Below are 23,973 nucleotides of genomic sequence, written 5' to 3' on the forward strand. Positions count from 1 at the left end.
GAGATTTATCTTACTATGATCTCTCTTCTAAAGGCTAAGATCATTATCATTTTCACTCATTATTTTAAGGGCCTTCTTCTCCCAACGTGCTCCACCTCTCTGTCTAATGTTAGTGTACTCCATCCAGCCAATTTCATGTTAAACTGAATATTTGAGATGAATGGGATTATTATTATTATTATTATTATTACTAGCTGTTACTTCCTCCTGCCCCACTCATATCATACAATAGTTTAATACGATTTCTGAACATACCTACTTTATCCATATCCCTTCTGCAAGAGTTAACCCAGCATCTTCTTTCACCCCTTCGCCGGAAAACTCTGGGACAGCCTTCATCCGTCTATATCCCCTCCTGCCTATGACTTGAACTCATTGAAGAGGAAGGAAATTGACCTCTATTTTTTTTTCTGGAGCAGCTCCTATATAGCAAGCCTTTCTCTCCTAAGCTTTTTTTTTTTTCTTTTAAACATTTCTAGACACCCTTCCATAACAATAAGACCCAGGAATAAAAATAAAAAAATAACGTTACAAAAGTCTTTAACCCAGTAGCAGCGATGGGCCAAATTTGTGGCTTTACCTTGTAGCATCAATGGGCCAAATTTGTGCCATGATATAGACCCCCCAAAATAGATGATACATAAACTGATCACAAATGCTTTGATATATATTATGAATTGGTTTGTGTGAGTGATGATTTTTTCTCATTTTTCTCGCTTAAAGGGACCATTAATTAAGAAACATGATCCCTGCTGCTACCGGGTTTAACATTTCTAGACACCCTTCCACAAAAATAAGACCCAGGAATAAAAATAAAAAAATTAACATGTTACAAAAAAAGTCTTTAATGTATGATAGATACTATAACCCATCATTGCCTTGAGTGATACGTCCTAGCCTTAGGTGAAAAAAAGTAATGTTGATGCATGCCGCTCCCTTTCCGTATAACAATATAACTGGCATAGCAATCACAATATCAAGCAGTAAAAATATATACAAAGAAACATTCACTGGATTATACCTTCAAGAAAAAATCAATTGATCATCGCACTTCATGTTGTTTCTCGTACTCATGCACCTCACACCCATTTTTGTTGTCACGGCTTCAACATCTGCATCTTCCAACTGGTTTTGTGACCCTTATATCCCTCCTTATACTCTTACATTAAGTGGTCCGCCTCATCTTCTCCCACCACTTTCACATCTACAGATCTCTCATTCAGTTCAATCATTCAACTTCCTTCACACTGTCCCTTCCACCCTTCACTTGTACATGCAAAAATTTAACATATATACACACACAAGAAATGGTCCGTCTTCACCTACCACCTCCATATCTCCAAACATGCAACTTCCATCACTTCCACCCTTCACATCCACACACAAAACATTAACATATATACAAACAAGTCAGTTCTCCGCACCTAATCCTACCATATCATTCTTTGTTCGTCAGCGAGATGCCCGGCAGTCGGAGCAGTGATAGTTCTGTGGGCGTAAAGGTAGCCTAGTAACTTAAAGCTTTGTACTTAGTAAATACAATAGATTACAAATGCATTAATGAGAGTAAAGGCACGAGTATCGATGGTGTGTGTGTGTGTGTGTGTGTGTGTGTGTGTGTGTGTGTGTGTGTGTGTGTGTGTGTGTGTGTGTGTGTGTGTGTGTGTGTGTGTGGGGGTTATGTGCGTGGGTTTCAATTTACTTCATGCTAAATTGGTAAAAAAAGCAAGTGTGTGTGTGTGTGTGTGTGTGTGTGTGTGTGTGTGTGTGTGTGTGTGCGTATGTGTGTGTGTGTCAATCCGCTCGATATCATGTACTGGAGGTGGATGATGCTGTGGTGGTATTGGTAGAGGAGGAGGAAGAGGAGGAGGAGGCGGCGGCAGGGACATCCATCCGAGCTTTGATACTCTCGGCGATGGCCTCCGCTACATCCCGAGGAGGCAGGACCAGGAGGAGGTGGTGGAGCAGCCTCTTCTGTGCATCCCGGTCCTGCTCGCTCGCTCTCCTGTACAGGGATTTCAGCGCCCCGGCTTCTGTGTCTGTGGAATAAGCAGGAATTTGTAACTTAATCATCTTACTTTGTGTGCTTTATTGTTTTCATTTGTTTTTGCCCTTGAGTTGCTTTCTTTACTTACTGGCTTTTTTTTTTACAGTAACAAAAGCAGCTCAGGAAAAAAAACACTTGTAGTTAGCATGAGTGTGAATTTGTAACTTAATCATTTTACTGCCCTTTTTTCCTTACAGTAACAAAAGTAACTTGAAAAAGAAATAAAAAGCTTGTTGTTAGCATCTCTGCATCAATTTGTTTGTTTACTAATCATTTACTGGCTTATCATCAACAATTATAAAGCTATCTAACTATCGCTCTATAAGACACATCAAAAGGTTACTATTATCATTACTATTGATACAACTATTACTATTAGGGTTACTATTATTATTATTCTTGAGTCATGATTTATTCCGTTAGGTGTCAGTGACTTCTAACGGACAACCTCGAACCCTTACCATCCACCGTGGCATCCAGCGGTGTAATATCTTCCATCTCCATTATCTCCTGTATGTTGTCGGAGTGAGAGGCTCGCCCGGAACTCTCCCTGACCTCAACCTCAGTCATGACAACCGGGTCGGCCACACAGTCCTGCTGGTTCGGCCGGCGGTTCTCCTTGTCGTCGCGGTCAAGCTCCCCAAACATCTTCGCCAGTGTCTGCTCCACGTCGTCCTTGACCGGGGTGCTTGCACGTGATCTCTCTCTGTGTGAGGGTTAATTTATTAGATTTATTGGGGTATGGAGCCGTCAGTGGTCATGTGGCGCTGAACAATGTTAAAATATGACTGCATGTATGTTCATAAAAAGTTTAAAGGTGCATATTAAAATTTCTTCAAATAATAAAACAGTAAGTCGATGGAAGGCTTTAGTGAGGTAGGCCTGGATTGGGAGAGCAGAGAGAGATGAGGTACAAGTGTGGAAAAGAGAGGAGAGGCGAGGTATAAGTGTGGAAGAGCAGAGAGTAAAGGTAAAGTACAGGTATGACCAGAAATGAGGTACAAGTGTGAAAGAACAGAGAGATGAGGTACAAGTGTGGAAAAGAGGAGAGGTGAGGTATTAAGTGTGGAAGAGAGAGGAAAGGTGAAGTACAGGCGTGAGCAGAGAGATGAGGTACAAGTGTGAAAGAACAGAAAGAGATGAGAGATGAGGTACAAGTGTGAAAGAACAGAAAGAGAAGAGAGATGAGGTAAGGTTGGGAGAGCAGAGAGATTTGAGCTACAAGTACGAAAAGAGAGTGAGTTGAGCTACATTTGAGATGAGATAGAAGAGTGAGATGAGGTATAAGTTTGAGAGGAAGAAAATGTTTATATTCACACCTGCTTTCATGTTCCTACACACTTCTGTTCTTTAAGATGACTCAGAATTGTACGTAAGTATGGAAACCAGGTGGGGGGGATAAAATTATCTCTTCCCCACAAACAAACAAATATAGGAATTGATTCAAAAGTCCCTGTTTATAAAGCACATCAAAGGGTCACTATTACCACATATATCGAGGTGAATTTATGTTTCTACTGGGTTATTGTTGGCATCTGTGTGTTGTAATGGCCCGAATGATGTGCAAAAGCCCCCCTGAATCCACTCAGCTAGTGGGGTACCTCTTTGGCCAACTGGTTGAGAAGTCTGAGAGGTCTGCCTGGCTGGTCGAGGGTTCAATCCCTGACATCGGAAACATTTGCTCCCCCATTTCTGAGTCTGGATCAGTTTCTCGTGTGTTTCGTGATTCGCAGAGGTCGGGTGGATGTCTGGGGAAGTGGAATTCTAGGTATTACATATGTTGGTTTGTTTGTAGCGATTTCTCACCAATTTCTCACTAACTTATTAACACCAATCTATTTCAGGGGTTTGCCACAGGACAGCTTTCCATCCCTACCTTGGCTGGGTCTTCTCATAGTCCCTAAGAGCCCTACGCATGTTGACGACCTTCGGAGCCTTGACAGGAAGGAAGCTAATGGATAACTCAGTCATTTTCGCCAGCTGCCCCACCGTGAACACCTCCTCCCGCTCTAACACAAAAAGCAGACCCGGCAACCTGACCGAAGAGAGATGGAAGCGATGATTTGGGTCACTTATGTTATCTAATGAATGAGAGAAACAAAGAGAAAAGACAAAGAGAGAGATTTACAAGAGGGTGTGTTTGTGTGTGTGTAAGCATGTAACATCAAAATGAAGCAGGGTAACAGGACAGCCTCAGCATCAAACTTACGTGGCAGGTGAGGTGAGGTACTGCGCCACCTGCTCCACCTTGTCCGGGCAGGTACGCAGCGCAGGGAAGATTGGGTTCTCGTAGTCCAGCACCTCTGGGTCTTTGTCCGGCGATGGCTCTTGGTTCTCGACAGGCTGTGCATCGGAGTCTGTGGGTAGGAAAGGTAAATCATTAGCTATTCTTCCTATGAGCCAAGTGAACAGCAGTTAAAAGTGAGTCTAAATGGTTTATGCTATTACCAGGTAGGAAGAAAAGTGGGCAGGAGGAAGAAACGAGGGTAGGCAGGAAGAATAGGAGGTACATAGGAATGATATTGGGTAGGTATCAAGAGTAGTAAGTAGATACAGGAAGACAAGTGGGTAGGCTTATCATCATATATCGTTACTACTACTACTACCTGCTACTATTATCATCAACTACTGTTACTACTACTACTGTTACTTGCCACACTAACGTCACAACAACCCACCTTTCGTCGGCGAGGCCATGCGAGTCATGTCCAGCCTCTTCTGCGCCCTGATGCCTTTGAGGGTGCGGGGCGAGGGGGGGATCTCCACGCGCTCTGAGACAGGGGGGTCAGCAAAGCTCACCCGCCGGTACTTGTGAGGGGGTGAGGGCGTGTCTCCATCTGCGAGGGGAGGAGGTGAGAAGCAACTGTTATGAGGGGGTGAAGGTAAAGGCAGAAGTCTAGTAAGTTAGTTGAGCAAGATCTCCTGTTCCTGAAACCATGCTGGGTGTCAGAGGTGATGTTATCCTATAAAAAATGTAAGTTTTCTTCTTTTTATCAGGTAACATCTTTATTTTCCCTTGTGGGGTTGGATAGTAGCAAATAAAAGCGTGTCTAATGTTCTTGAAGACCGTACACAGGATCAAATCACAGCTGAAGACAGTATGAACAGAATCCTTGTGACTATATTTTGCTAGTGTGATGCTGAGGACAGTATTGTTAGACGCTTTTGGCTCTAACATCATCTATTTCTTAAGGCCAAAAAGGAGATCAATTGGGTTCTTTTGAGTGGTATTTTAAGTTCATGGTATAGAAGAGTCAGACTACCACCCAAGTCATAAAACTACCCCTGGAAAAGCCCACAACTCATACAAAAGCCTTGTCAAATATACGTACTTGGGCGACGAAATGTTTTAAAATACGACCCTGAAGCTCTTGTTCCCTTGTAATCAAACCCTTCTGTGAGCTCTTTCCTTACTTGCTGACTATGCCACTCTACTCCCATGACTCAGAGAAGCATCAGACTATATTTCACTTGTGTGTCGCTGAACTCCTTGTCCCCTTGTGATCAACTCTTCTGTGAGCTTTTTCCTCCCTTACTATTTTTTTTTATTTTACAGCTAAAGAAACAGCTCAAGGGAAAAAAAAAAATAAATAAATAAATAAAAAAAAGGCCCGCTAATTGCTATTCCTACAGAGACAAAAGAGAGGTCAATTTCGGGAGGAGAGGTGTCTTGATACCACTCTCCACTCCCATGACTCGGAGAAGGATGAGGAATCGCGTGACCCACCTGTGCCATCAGTGAGCAGCGTTCTCTTCAGGATGCTGGTGGAGGGGGAAGCACCGGGGGAGGGGGAGTGCTTCATCCAAGGCCTCATCCCAGGGCTGCAACGGTAACACAAACACATGAAACATAGGAGGAACGATTCACCGTGATACACTTATGTTACCTACCTATGATATTTTAATGTTGAACCAGTTTTTTGTAGCAATAATGTGGCTCATTCATCATTTTTAAATCATTTTACAAGGCGTGGTTTGTTGGTTTGGTGGATTTTTATATATATCACATTTTACAACTGAGTCTGTAACATGTTGACTTAACTCTGAGAAAATTTAACACTTCAAACAAACTCCATCCCAAAAATGTTATAAAAACCAAAACTAGTCATAACTTTTAATACTAATATGACATCTAAAAATTCTGACACTATAGTCTGTTCACTTAAGTCTGCCCCAAGCTGACAACATAAACCTAAGCGTGTTCCTAAGCACAGTGCAGATTAGCAGAAAGTGCTGCGTGAGATAAACACAAACAGAGGTTAAAGAAAACTTGGAAGCCATAGCAGTAGCCAATCAGCACTCAGCTTGCAAACACGCTTAGGTTTATGTTGTCAGCTTGGGTCGGACTTAAGATGAATGGTGTATTTTTCTACCTAACACATGATCTATGGGCAGGAGGCTTTGGAAGGTTCTTGGACTCACGTGTCAAGGTGGCTGCGTCTGCGGCTGTCAGGGGAGTGTCCCGGGGATGGGCGGCTGGGGGCGCTCCTCCGGGTGGGGGATGAACCCAGTGACCGGGACCGCCCTGACTCTGTACATGCAAGGAAAGGAATGTGTATCAGTATTAATTCATGTTATAATATAGATTTTGCAAAATTCTTTCCTATTTTCCTGCTTTTTAAATGTGTGCCGCTGGGTGAAATGAAACTATTGTTATTATTATCTCTGACAAAATATATCAAAGTAAATTCAAGGCATTACACTCGTAAATACTCAGTCTCGTGTGATAATTTTCGCATAATTTTGTCTAAGGCCAAAATGACTTCCCATCCTTGCTAAAGACACAAGATAACATAATGATAATGACAATGATGACACAATACAACAAAAGTCAGGTGATTCACGAGTCAACGCTAATAACAGACTTTACATCCTACACCTTTAACAAGGGAAAAGCTGCTTGACTTACCTGTGAGAACACCTGAAGTGGACTCGGTCTCTCCGCCACCTCTGTTCTTGATGTTCTGCTTAGCACAGGCCACCAGCAGGGCCGCCCGGGACCCTGCGTGCATGAGGGCGCCGCGCTTCAGCCTCTCCGGGGTACTCACAGTCAGCTTCAGCCGCGACCGTGATGACTTGTCTGGGGAAAGCTCCTCCTCCTGCTGCCTGACGCTGGGTGCTGGTTCCTCTGAGGCTTCACTCGGCATGGGGGTAGTGCTGCTGCTGCCTGTGGTCGCCTCGGATGCTGATGCTGCTTCGGTTGACGTTCTCTCGGTGACCTGCACAACTTTAGGGTCTGACTCGCCCTCACCCGGCTCCTCGGCCTTCTCCGTACCCACAACACTGCTCTCGGTGGGCTCCTTGCCTCTGCTCAAAGGGGTTGCGGTCATGGCCTGGATGGTCTGGTTTGGACTAGAAACTCTCATCAGCTTGCCCGTCTCCTTCACCTGAACAGTCCGTCTTGGGTCAACTTTAGACTTGGCAGCCTTTCTAGGACTAGTGGCTGTCCCATCAGCAGTGTCAGTCCTTTCAGAACTCACGCCTGCCTCTACGGAAACACCATTTTCTTTGTGACTGGGGGCGGCCTCTTCAGCCTGTACCAAAGCACCGTCAGAGGAAGACTTGTTAGTTTCAGTTTCTCTTCTTAATGAATCGGTAGACTCTTGTTCACTGATTTCTACTTCCATGTCATTATTTTCTGATCCTGACAGTTCCTTTTCTGGTACAATTTGTGACTCCACTTTACTTCCCTCACCAAGACCACTGTCACCAACACTCAGCTCAGGCACGTCCTTGGGAAGGGACTTGTCACCTTCATCCACGTCTTCCACCACACTGGATGCTTCTTCAACTTCTTCATTGCTCTCCACATTTTCTGAAACCAATGCCTTTTCTTTCTGCACCTTATCCTGTGAGCCACTATCCAATGTCTTTTCTTTCTGCACCTTATCCTGTGAGCCACTATCCAATGCCTTTTCTTTCTGCACCTTATCCTGTGAGCCACTATCCAATGCCTTTTCTTTCTGCACCTTATCCTGTGAGCCACTATCCAATGCCTTTTCTTTCTGCACCTTATCCTGTGAGCCACTATCCAATGCCTTTTCTTTCTGCACCTTATCCTGTGAGCCACTAACCAATGCCTTTTCTTTTTCCAGCTTATCCTGTGAGCCACTAACCAATGCCTTTTCTTTCTGCACCTTATCCTGTGAGCCACTAACCAATGCCTTTTCCTTTTCCAGCTTATCCTGTGAGCCACTAACCAATGCCTTTTCTTTTTCCAGCTTATCCTGTGAGCCACTATCCAATGCCTTTTCTTTTTCCAGCTTATCCTGTGAGCCACTAACCAATGCCTTTTCTTTTTCCAGCTTATCCTGTGAGCCACTAACCAATGCCTTTTCTTTTTCCAGCTTATCCTGTGAGCCACTAACCAATGCCTTTTCTTTCTGCACCTTATCCTGTGAGCCACTATCCAATGTCTTTTCCTTTTCCAGCTTATCCTCTGGGCCACTAACCAAAGCCTTTTCTTTCTGCACCTTATCCTGTGAGCCACTAACCAATGCCTTTTCTTTCTGCACCTTATCCTGTGAGACACCAACCAATGCCTTTTCTTTTTCCAGCTTATCCTCTAGGCCACAAACCAATGCTTTTTCTTTTTCCAGCTTATCCTCTAGGCCACTAACCAATGCCTTTTCTTTCTGCACCTTATCCGAGCCACTAACCAATGCCTTTTCTTTTTCCAGCTTATTCTGTGGGCCATCAGATGTAGTTTGTGGTTCCTCATCATCCTTATCCTTGTGCTCTGTTTCGCTGTTGTCTTTCTCCTCTGTGCTTGGTCTTGAGTTGGCATCCTCGACCTCCTGCGCATCTTCGGAAACAGCGGACTCACTCTCAACCTCCATCTCCTCCTGATCATTTCCATCTTTCACCGAGTCGCCCTGTTTCTCACAAGTAGGGGCATCTGTTTCCTCCACCTCTGAAGGCTTACTAACTACACTCGTCTCTTCTTCTGGTGGTGGACTGGTGATCTTTCCTGATTCCACCTCCTGTTCTGATTTCTTCTCATCACTGGTGCTGTCTTCATCTGAACTTTCACTTTCTTGGTCAGTTTTGTCTTTATCTTCCTCTTCCTCTGGTTCTTGTGTTTCTTGGCCAGTTGTTTCTTGCTGTTTTCCATTTGTGTTACCAACTGTTGCTTCTGTATTCATGTTCTCCTCTTCCTTCTCCACTTCCTGACCAGCACTAATGCACTCTTCTTCCTCCACTTCCAGATCTTGAGCGAGTGGACTGTCTGGGCGATCCACTTCCTCGTTATCTTCACATGGGGACTCATCACCCTCTTCCTCTTCCTCCTCATCACTTTCTGACTCGGCAGGAGACTCAGGAGGGCCACCAGCTACATCTTTGGCTTCCGTTTCCTTCCCGTCTTCTTCATCGCTATCCTCAGACTCCTCCTCTTCCTCGTCTTTGTCTTCCGATACTATTTCCCTGCCCTTATGCAGAGTCTCGTTCCCTCCACTGTCATCCAGGGCCTCGGTTCCTCGGCTGCTTATTGGGTAAGTCACCTCCTCCACAAGGGTTTGGGCACATTCCATTGGCGTGGATTCGTCAGTTGTTTTTTGTTGCTCAAGTGAATCTTCAGACTGATTCACGCCTCCTTCCTTCTCTACATCTCTGTGAGGTTGCCGTTCGTCCTTTTCTGCCACAGCCTTCTCCGATTTTGATTTGTCTGCCTTGGAACTGTTGCTCTCGGTGTCGTCAAGGCTCCCCTCACCGGCAGGTTCATCTGAACTCTGCTTCTTTTCCTGGAGAGCAGATTTCAGGGCAGCAATGTTCAGGCTCTGGTTTTCACTTTCCCGGCTATCTGAACTTTTCGCCGACTGCTCCTGAACCGAGTCCCCGGAGCTTAATGTGATGGTGCCTGAGGACTCTTTTCCCCCCACACACTGAGCTGGTGCCTTAGAGGAGTCGTGTTTCTGTGACTCTGAAGGTTTGGGGGCTGACGATCTTCTCCTCATATAAGTTCGAATGTCAGAACTCTTTGCTTCATGTCTTTTTCCTTCTTTAACAGAGGGAACGTCATCATCATCAAGGATAATACAGTCATCAGAATAATCTTTAATTTCACTGGTCCTGTCTTCCAAGTGTTCCCAACTATCTTTGTGACCTCTTTCAGTCGCCTCATTATCAACTTCCTTCTCGTTTTCAATTTCGGAGTCTGTCGTTACTGATAAAACAGATTTACTATTATCATCACAATTTGGGGCAGAGTTGTTTAAGTCAAAAAAGTCTGTGCTAGAACCTTCATTGGGGTCTTTCTCTGTCTCTGAGGCGCCTCTCTGGTGAAGTCTTCTTTTTGATGTCTTGGGCGGGGTCATGGGCTGAGGCATGTCCTTGTTGGGAGGGACAATCTTGCGTCCAGAGCGAGTGACTTTAGGAGAGAATGCAGACATAGTTTTGCTCTTTTCTTCCATCTCTGTAGACATGTTATCCTTGGTAAAGGACTCGTTACTTTCTTTCGCTGATCCTCTTTTATGATCCCTTGTTGGGCCTCCTTTAGCTCTTTTAGCTGGACTCTCTTCATTCATGTTTGCAAGGTCTTCAACTTTTCTTGAGCTCACCTTCGTTTCACTTGCTGTGCTTTTTCTAGTTTTCTTTGGTGTGATGGGTTGAGCATCGTCTGCTTTATTTTCTGTTGTGCTTGTTGAAAAATCAAAACTAAGGTCAGGCAAATCGGTCATTACAGACGCATCAAGGCTTGCACTGTCACTCTCATCTTGACTACTCATCCTTGCAGTTTTCTTTCTACGGCTGCCACTTGAATGTTCTCCTTCATCAAAGAGTTTCCGCTTTCTTTTCCCGCTCGTTGAGATGCCACCAGATTTGCTGCATTCCATGGGTTCATCTTGGCACTCAACTGGCAACTTTTCCTTTAACTGAACTTTCCCAGAAGTGTTATTCTCTGAGAGACATGTTAAGTTCCTTGAAATAGAACTGTTCACCTCCAAGGAACTCGGGATCTCATTCTCAGAGTCACTCTCTGACACAGTGATATCAGGATCAGTGCTAAATGAAATCTCAACCTTGGGCTGCTTCTCAACTATCTTGACATCCTTAACAACACTTGGGGACACGCTCACCTTCATGAAGTTTATCCTTTTACTTCTGATGGAACTCTCAGCTTGGGGTGTCTTATTTAAAGCTTTGAGAATGTTTGGTTTTAGTTGCTCAACTGAGATCCCTTGGTCAGGTGAGGATAAATCGTCTTTGGATGTCTTCCTCCTAAAAACATCATCGTGAAGCATATTTTCTTCATCAGTCTTGCCAACATTTTCCTTTGAACAGTTCTGGGCCTGAGTCTCACCATCCTTGTCATTCTTATCTTTGGTTGTGCTGCGAGGGGCAAACACAGTAATGGAATCTTGGCTCTTATTACCTTCACCCTTGGAGAGATTTATGGAGTTGTTCAGATTACTTTTGACTGATCTCTTACGCGAGGACTTTCTAAATGTAGTACTTGCAGTTTCCGTTTGTATAGTTGCACCATCATCCGCGTGGTTGGCTTTATCTGAATCTTTTGGCACTACTGTCTTGATATTGTCTTCTTCCTCCTGTGATTCAGCTGTGTGTTTTTCCTCTTTGTTCTGCTGAGAGTTTGCTCCTTTCCTAGTCTTCCGAACCCTCTCTACAGGAATGCCGTCCACAGCCGTACTGGTGCCCACCCTGCAAACAAATATGTCAGTAAAGGCATCATCAGGGAAATCTGGAAAATGATTAAGAGACATGAGTGAAGCTAAAAAAACAAAGAAGTTATTAGATGATCAAAAATGGGTGCTAAATAACAGAAAAATAAGCGTCACTATACATTCCCCCTCCTTTACCTATATTCACACATTTCTGAAGATTTTGAGTGCATGTAATATTTCTGTGAGAGGCAACTGACCCTTCTGAGATATCTTCACAGCTAAGGAAGACAGAAGCATCAGAAGGAACGGGGGAAGCAGAACCGTCAACAGAACTGGAGGAGGAGAGGCGTCTGTTCCTGCTCTTCATAAGCTTCACACTGAGCTGCCCGGGTGTTGCTGCTGCTGCACTGCCATTCCCATCCTACAGAAACACACTCGTCAGTCACCACTACATAGAGTACAGTCACCATCATCATAATCATCACAACTATCAGTGCACTTACATGACAGCCTTCAAAAGAAAGTGACATTACCTTGTTCCTGTCTGTTTTCTTGGTGGCAGAGGACGGATTACTTTTTGGGGTAGAGTTCCTGCTGGGGCCACGGCGGGGTTTTTCCAGAAGCTTTATTGATCTTCCTGTGGGTAGAAGGAACAGAAAAAGCCATGACATTTCATCATTAATGTCTAACTCCTTCCATGAATATCTACCAACTTCATTTAGCTTTTGAGATGCTGAAAGGTTCTCACTCCCTGCCATTAACTTCCATCAAACACACCCATATCGAGAAGCATCCATCCGCAGCCCCCATCAACATTTTCTTTCCCTAACATCCTCTACTTCTGATACTAGTAATGTCTCTACATGTGAAGAACAACACAAAATGCTGTAATGTCCTTTTATAAATCTCAATAACACATTAAACTCTGCATACTACTTACTGCTTGACCTTCCTTTTGGGGTGGCCTCAATAAAGTCCTCAATGGACTCATGAGTCACGCTGGCTTGGTCCCACTTCCTCTGCACCTCCAGGAGTAGGGACGGGACCTCCAGGCCAGCCACAGGGATGGACGAAACACATACATTCAGCAATTTGTGAACCTCCAGCTTGACCTTGTCATTGGTGGAGGTGAAGGCTACAGTAAATAGTGACTCAAGGCTACTGAGGTGCTCCAGTGAACTCTCAGTGACTCCCTCCTGGGTGACGTAGGCCTCGATGAGTCCAGAGAAGCACTTGAGCATGTCAACAAACCGCTGCTCCACATGGAAGTCAAACACTACGGCAGGATTTACCCTCAGGCACCTTGACATTATCTTCACAATATGGACAAGGAATTGCTTGACATATTTCATGGGTGCCTTAAGAATGCCCTCCATCATGTTGATGGAAGCCTGGCATATTTTATCAGCCATATGGTTGCGCTGTCTGGTCACCATGGTGCACACTCTCTCAAACACCAGAGCTGTCAACTCCACACAAGCGCCCAGGTTGTGGAGAGGATGTGGCTTCCTCTTGGGTTTTGCTGGGCTGGAGGGCACTGTAAGGCAAGCAGTGTTATGCATCACTGGGCTGTTGGTGAAGGAAGCCTGTGGATACAGGATTATCACAACTAATGTTTAACACACAGCATTAGTTTTAGTATGTGCAGAACACAGTCTATACCAAGATTAATTCATTATAGGCCTTGTCCATTTCAAAGAAGGAGAGCTAAATGAAAACTCTGAAAGGAGGAAAATACCAACAAGTATTCACACAACTCACGCTCTGCTGGCCCCTTGCCCAGCTTGGAGTAGGCAAAGGTTTCCGTGAGGAGTGCCAGCACCTCCACAATCAAAAAGTACATGGGTGCACTGACATCGGGCTCCTCTGTTCCCTTACTCTGGCAGAGGGCAAGGAGAGTGGAGGCCACTTCCTCCATCTCAATGTTGGGCTCTACCGTGGGTGTGGCCCGGGCAAAAAGGATGAACTTCTCCCATAGTCTCCTCCAGAGTTCCATAATGTCCTGGGAAGGCATGCAATTATTTATTCAATCCCTCCACATCATTAACATAATTATAACAATCCTTAATTTCAATCCCATATTCAAGAAATTAGATAGGTATTTTTTCCTTAAATTTTTAAATCCAAATCACACATACTTGAAGTGGACATGTTTGTGTGTGAGGAGATATTTGATCTTTACCTCATATATTGTGACCTGGCAGCAGACAAAAGCGTCGGTAGCATGGATGACGGGGAACTGGAGAACACTGTAGATGCAGCTCCAGTCTGGCTCCCCCTCATCTGCCTCAACAGTCTTGGTCTGCAAACATCAACAGCAATCAGAAAAAATGGCATAAAAGTTCAATACCAGACAAAGTAGGAGGAGGTAACTGTAAGACAATACCAAACACTCAAAAATGGTTATAAAAATCAATCATAAAAAAAAAATGCATAAAAGTTAAGTACCAGACAGGGCAGAGAAAGGGAGCTGTAAGTCAGTATCATCAATACCAAAGCACTTTAAAACGGTTAAAAAAACACCCGTCAGGACCTCTTCAATGTGTGCCACTGTCTGGTTCAGCACCGTTCCCCAGAGGCGACACATGACGGCCGGGTGCTCGGGGCAGAGGAAGGGGAGAGCAGAGGCACTCATTTCCTGGATGGTGTCCTCCAGGAACCTCAGCTTCCCCGTGACTGGTTGGCTGTTTTCAAGCACGGTTTCCCACAGAGTGAAGAACCTGATGATGGTAATGCTCAGTGAATCTCAATACAAGGGACGGATATTATTAAAGATACTGATATTAATGACAGACTGACATCAATTAAACTACCAAAATAAAAAAAGAAAGTATCATGATAACTTCCAGTGGCATATGCATCAACTAATTTATTACACTTCTTTAAATGCATCAACTAATCTATTACTCTTTTTTTATATCAAGATTGAGTATCATTTCTTCATATTTAAGGTGGGGGCTGTTACTGTTTCTTCCCAGTTATTAAGAAAAGTATTGGCAAATTTTAGCAGCTGTCTTGATCACTGTAGTTACCTCTGGTTGGTGAGAGCATTTTGGAGAAGGGCCGGAGAACACAACTGCGTGACCAGGTGGTTGCTGAGGGTGCCACACATCACGTCCCGGGCACCCCCACCGCCAGATGAGGCAATGCGGTACTGATGGGAGTTGAAGATTTTATTTGGCAGTGCCAGACTCCCTATGGTCAGGATGTTGTAAAATTCAAAGAGGAAGTGGCAATTGGAGCTCTCCGGTTCGCAGTGGCTCTCAATGTGCGACAGTGTGCTGAACAACTCCCTCACCACGTCCACTGCCTCCTTCTTCTGCACATCCGGGGCAGCAACAGCCTTGATGCGCGTTAACAAAGAACGAAACAGAAAGATCCCGAGGGTTTTCTGCTGCGTGTCACTGAAGTTTAGGGTCTGTATGGCCTCACCAAAGCACTTCATTAACAGCGGATAATGTCGTAAAAACAGTGCACTGGATATGACGTGCTCCCCGATAGCTTGGACTGAGAGTGTGATCTTTGAGCTGTTGTTCTCAGTAGCAAGAAGCTGAACCAATATTTCAGCAGAGGTACAGTGAAGACTGCTAAAGGATCGGCCAGGGGGGGAAAGGGCACCGGACATGATAAGGTTTCTGTTGCTGATTCCACCCTTACTACTCTCCAAGATGGGCCCACTGATGAAGCAAAAGTGGAGGAGGGGCACCACAACCAGGTCAAAATTGGGTACTAAACAGTTTTTATCTGACATGACACACACTAAATGCCACCAGGTGAGCAACTTCATATTGAAAACATCTTCTGTCTTCACATTCTTTAGCTTAAAGGGACTAATTAACAGGTGCAGCTTCCTGGGATTGCTTATTGCATCTCTACTGAGTGCGAAGTTGTCTATTAATGTGCGCCAGCAAAGGAAAGCCTCCACCTTTACTTCAGAGAGCGTACACTTGAAGGCCTTGTCCATCACTTCAAGGAGATTGTTGATTAACGTTCTACTTGCATGGAGCTGGGTGTCAAACAGAGTCACTACTGTGCGCCAAACACGGAAGACGTCATACTGCTTGTTGTAGAGCAAGTTCATCATGTCCTTGGAGCAGTACTTCTTCTTGAGGTCCCCAAGCACTGTGTTAACAAGTCTGCCCCTTGCACTATCATTCGGCAGTTTGTTCAAGGCCTCTCCGATGTGGTTGATAACAATTACAGCAACTTTCCGAACCTTGACATGGGTGTGGAACAATTCTGAGAACACAGTAGGGAACCACGACTCTGCTAACTCGACTGATGTGAGTGGACTAGCATTGAAAAAGACTAACATGACCTGCAGCGTTTCAAGAATCACAGCTACTGGTATATCCACAGTCCGTAGAAGCCCACCGAGGGTATCAAAGTTTTCCTTAAGATTGGTAAGATAAACTTCTTTGCTGAATCTGCTCTTGGCAAGACTCTGGAGGATTCTGGTAGTTAGATTATTCTTTTTGTGTGTCTTTAGTATCTTCATAAGAATGTCACAAAGAGCCTTCTGGCAGGAGGTGTCAACTTGTAGAAGGATGGACTGGTTGGCGAGGAGATGGACGCAGGCACCAGCTGCCTCATACACCTCCTCCTCATTTTGACTACTGAGATCATTCTTGAGATTGATGAAGGCCTTCTTTGTCTCAGCAGAGGACATGCAGCCACTCCAATTCAATGCTTTGGCTGCTTCAGCTGACAGTCTGGAATACAAAAAGGAAAACTTCAAACTCTAGGTCTGGTACATTTTTTTTAGTGTCTGTAAATACAGTACGACAATAGCAATCATTTAATTTTTTAAGGAAAATAATGATAATGAAACAAAAACTGACAAATACAAATAGTGATTGACTGAATATACAATGCCAGCAATAGACAATGTAATGCCATTTAATCTTCAAAGACTAAGCAACACATACTCAAATTGATAGTGATAAATCTAAAAAACATGAAAGTAAAGAGCAAATAAATACTCACTTGGATATATTTTGGTAAGACTCCACTCGCTTCTTTGCAGAAGGAGCCGCCATGCCTATCAACATCTGCTTGTTGTCCATGATTCACGGCAGCACAACAAAAGTCTGGACAGGAGGGAGAAGCAAACAACTGGTAACAGCGTCCTAGCAGGTGTTTAGAGTAATGTAGACAACTGGGCTGTCTGGGATAGTTAGATTATCAGGAAACCCATGGAACTTTTTGGCAAGTCAATGAAGGGAGACATTAGATCAGGAGTTGGTAATCCATTATGACAGAGGAGCCTTTTTTATGTTCTATAGAATAACAAATTACTGAGCTATAATGCAAAAATCTGACTAAGAACTAAAAGGCATCAGAAATAAAATGAAAATAAAACAAAACTATAAAATGTGGACTTCCCCCAGGAATGCTTTATGATCTTTCCAAAGTTAAGCCACATCACCTAACCTAACCTAACAATAACCATGGGGATGGTAACCTTGGCCCACAAAATGCCTAATTTGCCTCAGTAGGTGTGGTGGCCCAGTTCACACAGGCATGTCTTCTCACCACCAATGTACTCATAACACACATCCATAAATACTAACACTAACACTGATGCATACAAGCACTCATACTTTCCACGCACCAAACGTGACTGGAACAGCCTCCCTCATCAGATTTTAGACTGAAGTACAATACTCATTCAGAAAACAAATACACATTCACTTGTCACCACAACCCACCAACACTAACAATTAGTACACTTGATTCACTTCCCTCCCCACACCCGGCTTCCCCGTCCCCCGAACAGCCAACACAAATATGGGTGTTATGCACCTTAAAGGTACCATGCACATTAATATCCAGATACAGAATGAACATGAAGTGTCTGTTCTTTTTCTTTTAACAATAAAGGAGACAGCTCAAGGGCAAAAGAGAAAACAATTATGAAAAAAGCCTGCAAATTTCTGATTCTATGCCCCCAGTGTTACTCCAAATGACATTTCACATTCACAACACTCATTGGGGTAAAAAAACACCTCACATACACCGGGGTAAGAAGCTGTGCCCAGCTCACACTACCGGTCATCAGGGTAAGGACAGGCATGCAACCCTAACTAACATTCACGATGAGACTCAAACATTGCTACACTCTGCCGGGCGAGTGGTGTGACCCTGTACAAGCCCCCCTGGCTCTATCTATGCCTCAATGGCAGGGGCAGGCAGGGCAGTGGCGGCCGTCCCTGCAGGTTCTTCCCTCCCAGCACACTCCCGCAGGCCGTCTTTATGAAGGCATCACTTATTCCTCGCCGCCCAGAGCCACACAGTCCCCTACAGGAGGGCGAGCCGTGGCGGGCACCTGTTATCAACACCCCCTCGGCCTGCCCTGCACGCCTGGCACACCCTCGTGCTCACCTCAGTAGTGGCCTCCCTGCCAGAGACATTCAGCGCCTGCCCCTGTACGCCTTCAGGGCCGCCAGGACGAGTGCCCCGCAGCGGAACACGTTCACTCAGCACAGCCACGACCCGCCGACACTCCACCGTCCCCAGCACTGTGCGGGAAAAGCGCGGGAACAGCAAGTGTCTGCTTGACGTCACGTCAGGGACCCGCGGTGGCTCGCGCGCCAGCCATGGGCCTCAACACGCTGCGGCCTGCTGGTGCTGGCTCCTGCACTGTGATGGCATGTTGTGCAACCATGATACTACACAATGAATGAAGCACATTGGTTGTTGATCCATACGATACATGACATTGGTGTATCAGGCCTGGGGATTGCGGAATATATAATCCACATTTTGTTGAGTACCCGCTGATCTCAAAGTTGCTTTTTTTTTTAATGTACACTACTATACGGTTCTAATAATGTCTCAGTATCCTAAATACGCCCTTGCGTTACATTATACAAACACGGTAATGGACAATGCATGTATAGAGGCGTACGTATTTTTTAATTGGTTTAATTGGTCACATGCATGAATTAAAATAATGCCATAAGAAAAAAAGTCTTTTAACGTTTTTTATGGTTTATTCGTCTGATTGTGCATGTAGTAAATCCCCAAGGGGTGCTGACAACCTCTGGTATAATGAACACAATTTTGTGCATGACGTGCTTTATCACACTTTAATGGAGGATAACATCTGAAACTGCTAGTCCAATACGTATACAGTCCCACTTACCCCAAACATGGCACAATATGAAGCTATTTACTTGTTTTAATGAATATATGAATCTGAGCAACTAAACGTGATAATACTAAAAGAGACTGGCCAATTATCTTAGTGAAGAATGTGTATCCTTATTGGCAAATAATTTTGTGCCTTCAAATTAACCAAAATACATCAACAGATATATAAAACATGAAATTCCTTTGAATACCTAGCAGAGGTGCACCATAACCTACAAATTCTTAGTGAGCATCTCAAGTTACAATTCATCTGATGATTTTGCTTATTATTAGCAAATTTCATGTCCTATACAATATTGCACAAAACCAAACCTGCAGGTATGGTATGACTATGCAACACATCTACCAATTCACTCTAAAGAAGTGTAAGCATGTCATACAACAGTCACCCTCTCTCATTCCCCCATGGTATGATAATGAATACAGATGTCTTAAAGACTACATGTACTACTGATGCTGCACAGAATGGTTGAACACCTTTTGAGGTATATATTTTACATTTCAGTGAGGTGATGGTGATGGATGGATGTGTAAACGGGAAAGTGTGTGTGGAAATCCAGTGGCATATAATAAAATATTCTTTTCAAAATAATTTTAAAAAGTGCCAAGTTTCATGTATAACCTTACCAACATAATGTATCTGGTGATTAATATAAAAATATGATCTAGTATATCACAGGCCCCTAACATTTTGACACATACATTTTTCATTATTCCTGATACATATGCAATATCTTTATGTAGCTTCCAACAGATGATATCAACAAGTATTGAATGAAAACTTTCAAACTTCATGATGGATAAGCCTAGAATACTGTATGCTTAATATAATGTATAAAATAATTGGATATAGATGATTACAATCAATTTTCTATTTAATACAGCAATTGAAAAATCTGGGTATATATATCTATGTATATCAATAAATAAACATTCTAAACACAATTGAAAATATATTCTTTCAAAGCATTTCAAGCACCTCCATATATATAAAACTGTACCCTTACATATTAGTGTAATAAAGAAAATAACTGTTAACTAAAGACAGCAAGATATCAATTTGTTAAACCTTTTGCCTATGTAATGCATAAAATACTGTGCACTGCACTACATCACACCAATACACAACTAAAAATGTAAGACAATCAATTTAAAACAATAACATGTGAATCTACCACCAAAATATTTCAGTTCCATATATAAAATATGTAACTAAATGATGCAGGCACTAAAGATCTTTGTGGTGATATCATATGTGGAAAAATAAATGGAAACCAATGGATAAAAATAATTTCTGGACTGTAATATTTCTTGAGTAAAGAGATCAATTATTTGAACTGTATCGACTCATCATCCTACTGGCCACCTCCCTCCAATTTGTGACCTTGCCAGGGGGGAGGCCGGCTGAGATGGGGTCTCCTCGGGTGACTGTGTTGCGTGGGCAGTACTTGAGGGTGTGGGCAGAGTCACCAGTGGCATTACACAAGGGGCACACGTACATCCTCAACACAGGGCACTGGCAATGACCTCGCTCATCCTGGGAAACAAGGAACCAGAAATTGTATAATGTCATATACTAAGCAAGGTAAATTATTCCTTAAATATTTAACCTGGTAGCAGCGGGGATAATGCTTCTTAATGGTCCCTCCAAGCGAGAAAAATGAGAAAAAATCACCCCTCACACAAACCATTTCATAATATACCTCAAAGCATTTTTGATCAGATTATGTATCATCTATTTTTGGGGTTAATATCATGGCACAAATTTGGCCCGTTGCTGCCACATGGTAAAGCCACAAATTTGGTCCGTCGCTGCTACCGGGTTAATACCTGGGCTTATAAGCAAGCAAGGTCTTTACTTATAAAAATTAACTTCACATAAATTTAACATTACAAAATAATGGATATCATATCAATCTTTGGTTAACTACCTAAAAAAAATCACAGTAGACTGAAAGAAGCTTAGACTTTGATTATACCTTCAACACATGTGATTTATAGAAAGTAGAATGATAATTATTGTTCTTGCAAAAAACACATCCTTTACTGGCTAAGGATGACTGGTATGCTGGGGAAGGTTTATGGCATGGGTGTGTACTGCTGTAGGATAAGTTACCCATATCCTTGCCTCCGGTTAGAAGTGAGAGTTCCTGCATCAAAGCAACTAAATCTGAAATTAATTAATAATTATTCAGTGTTTTTATCAATGCAGAACAACATCACATAAACCTGAACATATTAAATCATAATTTTGTTGTTGTTATAACCAAGTATTCTCATGATGGGAAAAATATATTCATTCATAATCATAGCTTTCTTCAATGACAGCACTCATTATAAGTTACCAGTATGCTGCTTTTGGGACTGATAACTATAGGTGGGCTCCTGGTTACAGTGTGAGTCATGAGCTGGGCTACTGAATGGACCAGTGCTTAAATGAGAAGAAAAGTCACTTGGTGTTGGAATATAATTATTGTTTATCTTCTGATAAGCACTGGGCAATGCTGAATTATTCAGGTTTCCAATATCCCTCAATGCTGGTCTAAAGGATGAAGACACGGGCTCCCATGACTGAGAATCTCCTGTTAGTCCATAGGAGTTACTGCCAGAAACTGTACCTAGACTAGAACTTTCACAAGGTAACTTAAGATTGGTGTCCCACACATTACTTGATAAACTGTGTTGCTCTAGTGGTAAAAACTCTTTTGAAAGAGATATAGATTCTCTCTTATCTTGAAAAGCAGTGTAAGCATTTTTATCATGTCCAACAGCTTTTGAGTGCACTGGGAAAACATTTTCTTTATCACTCTTCCCGTACAAATCCTCGTCAATGTAAGCAGATTGTCTGGCACTGTTTGGTGAGTTTGATCCTTGAAAGGTTGTAAAGGTACACGATTTCTGCCTGCTGCTGTTTAGGGGCTCCCATGGGCTCTTTACACCCAGATGATCCCCAACCTCTTCAGGTTCTGGAGAGGGGACCTTCCACACATCCTTAGACTTTATGGTGAAAGGTGAGAAGTTTGTGTTGGCTCCAGGCTCTCCTGTTGGAGCACTGTCTTTTGTCAGACTGTCTGTGAAAGAGGGTAACTTGACCCTACTTGAATTTCGTTCTTCAGAGAGTTGTTTCCAGAGAGAACTTGTAATTTCTGGAGGGCTGTTTAGACTCTTGCTGATCTCTGGAGTTGAATGGCTCCATAGGTAAGACCTGAAAAAAAAAAGAATTAATAAAGATGAATCCTAGTGTGGCTTTTATTATTATTTCCCTGAAAGTACTCCATCCCATGTATCCCGAAATTTTCTCCACTTCATCCTTGCTCTCTGCCATCCATACAACTTCCCACCACTAGTTTATTTGGATGTAAAAAAATGCTGGCGTCATCACACATCCTTGTCTAACTCCTAAATAATAAGAACATAAAAACATACGAACATAGGGAGACTGCAAGAGGCCTAATGGCCGACACAAATAATTGTCCACCTCCCAGTATAAGTGCAGGGTCAGAAGTTGGCTGCGAAAAAGTACTGCATTGGCGTGGAAGAGTGGACAGTGGAAGAAGTGCTCGAGGTTCCAGCACCACGGACAGGAGGGGGCGGGGGCAGGAAAATAGGCACGTCACGTCACGCTTTTAGCTTTCACAACAAACACTTCCAAAGCCTTACCAAATATGCCATGTGGGTGTGTAGGCCCCGAACTGTGAAACTGCATGGCCCTTGTTTTCTCACGAGTGTTTTTTAAGTTCGTGGTACAGGAGAATGGTCAAATTGTCAATATGCTAATAAAACCACATGTAAAGGCCAGTAACCTCTACGAAAGCCTTACCAAATGTGCCATGTGGATGTGTAAGCCCCGAACTGTAAAACTGCATGGGCCGACGTCTTCTCACGAGCCACGAGTTTTTTTTTAGGTTCACGGGACGGAAGAATGGTCAAACTGTCACTAGACTCATGAAACTACCCCTGGAAAGACCCACAACCTCTACGAAAGCCTTACCAAATGTGCCATGTGGATGCGTAAGCCCCGAACTGTAAAACTGCATGGCCCGACTTGTCTTCTCACGAGTCACGAGTGTTTTTTTTAGGTTCACGGTACGGAAGCATGGTCAAACTGTTACTAGGCTCATGAAACTACCCCTGGAAAGACCCACAACCTCTACGAAATTTAAGCCTTACCAAATGTGCCGTGGATATGTAGCAGGTCCCGAACCAAGTTATTTAATTTCTACACTTTTGGTTATAGGCTATCGACGCAATATCAGCAGATGAAAGAGAAGGGGGAGGGGAGAGGAAGAGAGAGAAGGAAGGGGGAAGCTAGGGAAGAAGGGAAGTTGAAGAGTAAGTTATAGATGTGAAGGAGGAAGGAAGGGAAGAAAAGAAAACAATAGAAGGAAGGAAGGAAGAGAAAAAGTAAGAGTAGGAGTAATTAAGGGAAAAAGAGAGAGAGGGATCGAGGGCTTAATTTGCTTAGGTTCCGATGCACAAGAGAATTTTCCCGTATGGCTTCCTCAAATTTCTTAACTTAAACATGAACAGAAACTACTACACAAGGAATTCTCGACATCTGTTGTAGATTGCAATTGGAGGCTTAAAATACTAACCCGGCCGTCATGGCGAGCAGTGAAAGTGGCCTTAGACTTTTGTTTACTGATTGTTGACCTTATAACGAGGCGGTTTTTCTTCCTTTTACCTTGAATATCCATATAATAATTGCAATGACACCGAGAGGATATCCGTTTTTACCTTTGCGGACTGGTTTCCATGCTACGTGACGGACACTCCCGCTGATGACGATGACCACCGTGCGACTGACAGATTGACGGACGTGTGGGAACTACAGACGATATAGGCTACTTTTAATTTTTGCTTTCTAGACTGTATTCGTTTATTAGTAGAGTAGTAAAGTAGTAAAGTAGTAAAATAAAGTACGTATAGGCCTGTATTAAAGTATATACGCAGTAGCCTATATTTTGATTGATAGTTTATTGTTGCAGGTAAACAACAAGGGAGAAGGGAGGAACATGAAAGTATATAGTAAAGTATCTGATGCAATACATGTTGGGAAGAAAGAATTAATTAAGTAATAAAAGAGCTAGAAGAGAAAAATAATTAAGAACCACAGCTGCAATAATAGTGAAAATAATTAAAAAAAAA

General features: G+C 43.3%; 2 protein-coding genes across 51 annotated transcripts; both read right to left on the reverse strand.

Annotated features, from left to right (window-relative positions):
- Positions 1–825: 825 nt before the first annotated feature.
- LOC127003413 (telomere-associated protein RIF1-like) lies at positions 826–18,480 on the reverse strand. Of its 50 annotated transcripts, none has more exons than XM_050870093.1 (21): positions 18,055–18,479; positions 16,657–16,760; positions 14,703–16,382; positions 14,204–14,390; positions 13,853–13,972; positions 13,432–13,672; positions 12,611–13,207; positions 12,204–12,307; positions 11,928–12,091; positions 8,689–11,707; positions 8,521–8,562; positions 7,975–8,016; positions 6,957–7,890; positions 6,470–6,578; positions 5,775–5,869; positions 4,726–4,884; positions 4,257–4,404; positions 3,924–4,082; positions 3,649–3,795; positions 2,509–2,753; positions 826–2,039 (listed from the first exon to the last, which is right to left on the reverse strand). In XM_050870093.1, the coding sequence occupies exons 2-21, from the start codon at positions 16,734–16,736 to the stop codon at positions 1,810–1,812; spliced, it is 8,502 nt and encodes a 2,833-aa protein (XP_050726050.1). In that variant the 5' UTR covers positions 16,737–16,760; positions 18,055–18,479; the 3' UTR covers positions 826–1,809. The 50 variants fall into 50 exon arrangements, with proteins under 50 accessions (XP_050726050.1, XP_050726051.1, XP_050726036.1 ...); XM_050870094.1 differs by lacking the exon at positions 7,975–8,016 and adding an exon at positions 8,017–8,058; XM_050870079.1 differs by lacking the exon at positions 7,975–8,016 and adding exons at positions 8,101–8,142; positions 8,185–8,226 and having other exon boundaries at positions 6,957–7,932; positions 8,521–11,707.
- Positions 18,481–18,747: 267 nt separating this feature from the next.
- LOC127003418 (uncharacterized) lies at positions 18,748–23,649 on the reverse strand. Its single transcript, XM_050870097.1, has 4 exons — positions 23,563–23,649; positions 21,171–22,030; positions 20,805–20,995; positions 18,748–20,362 (listed from the first exon to the last, which is right to left on the reverse strand). Exons 1-4 carry the CDS (start codon positions 23,580–23,582, stop codon positions 20,150–20,152), a joined length of 1,284 nt encoding a protein of 427 aa, XP_050726054.1. The 5' UTR covers positions 23,583–23,649; the 3' UTR covers positions 18,748–20,149.
- Between the last annotated feature and the right edge of the window lie 324 nt (positions 23,650–23,973).

Source organism: Eriocheir sinensis, chromosome 25, assembly GCF_024679095.1.
Source record: "Eriocheir sinensis breed Jianghai 21 chromosome 25, ASM2467909v1, whole genome shotgun sequence".
Lineage (NCBI taxonomy): Eukaryota > Metazoa > Arthropoda > Malacostraca > Decapoda > Varunidae > Eriocheir > Eriocheir sinensis.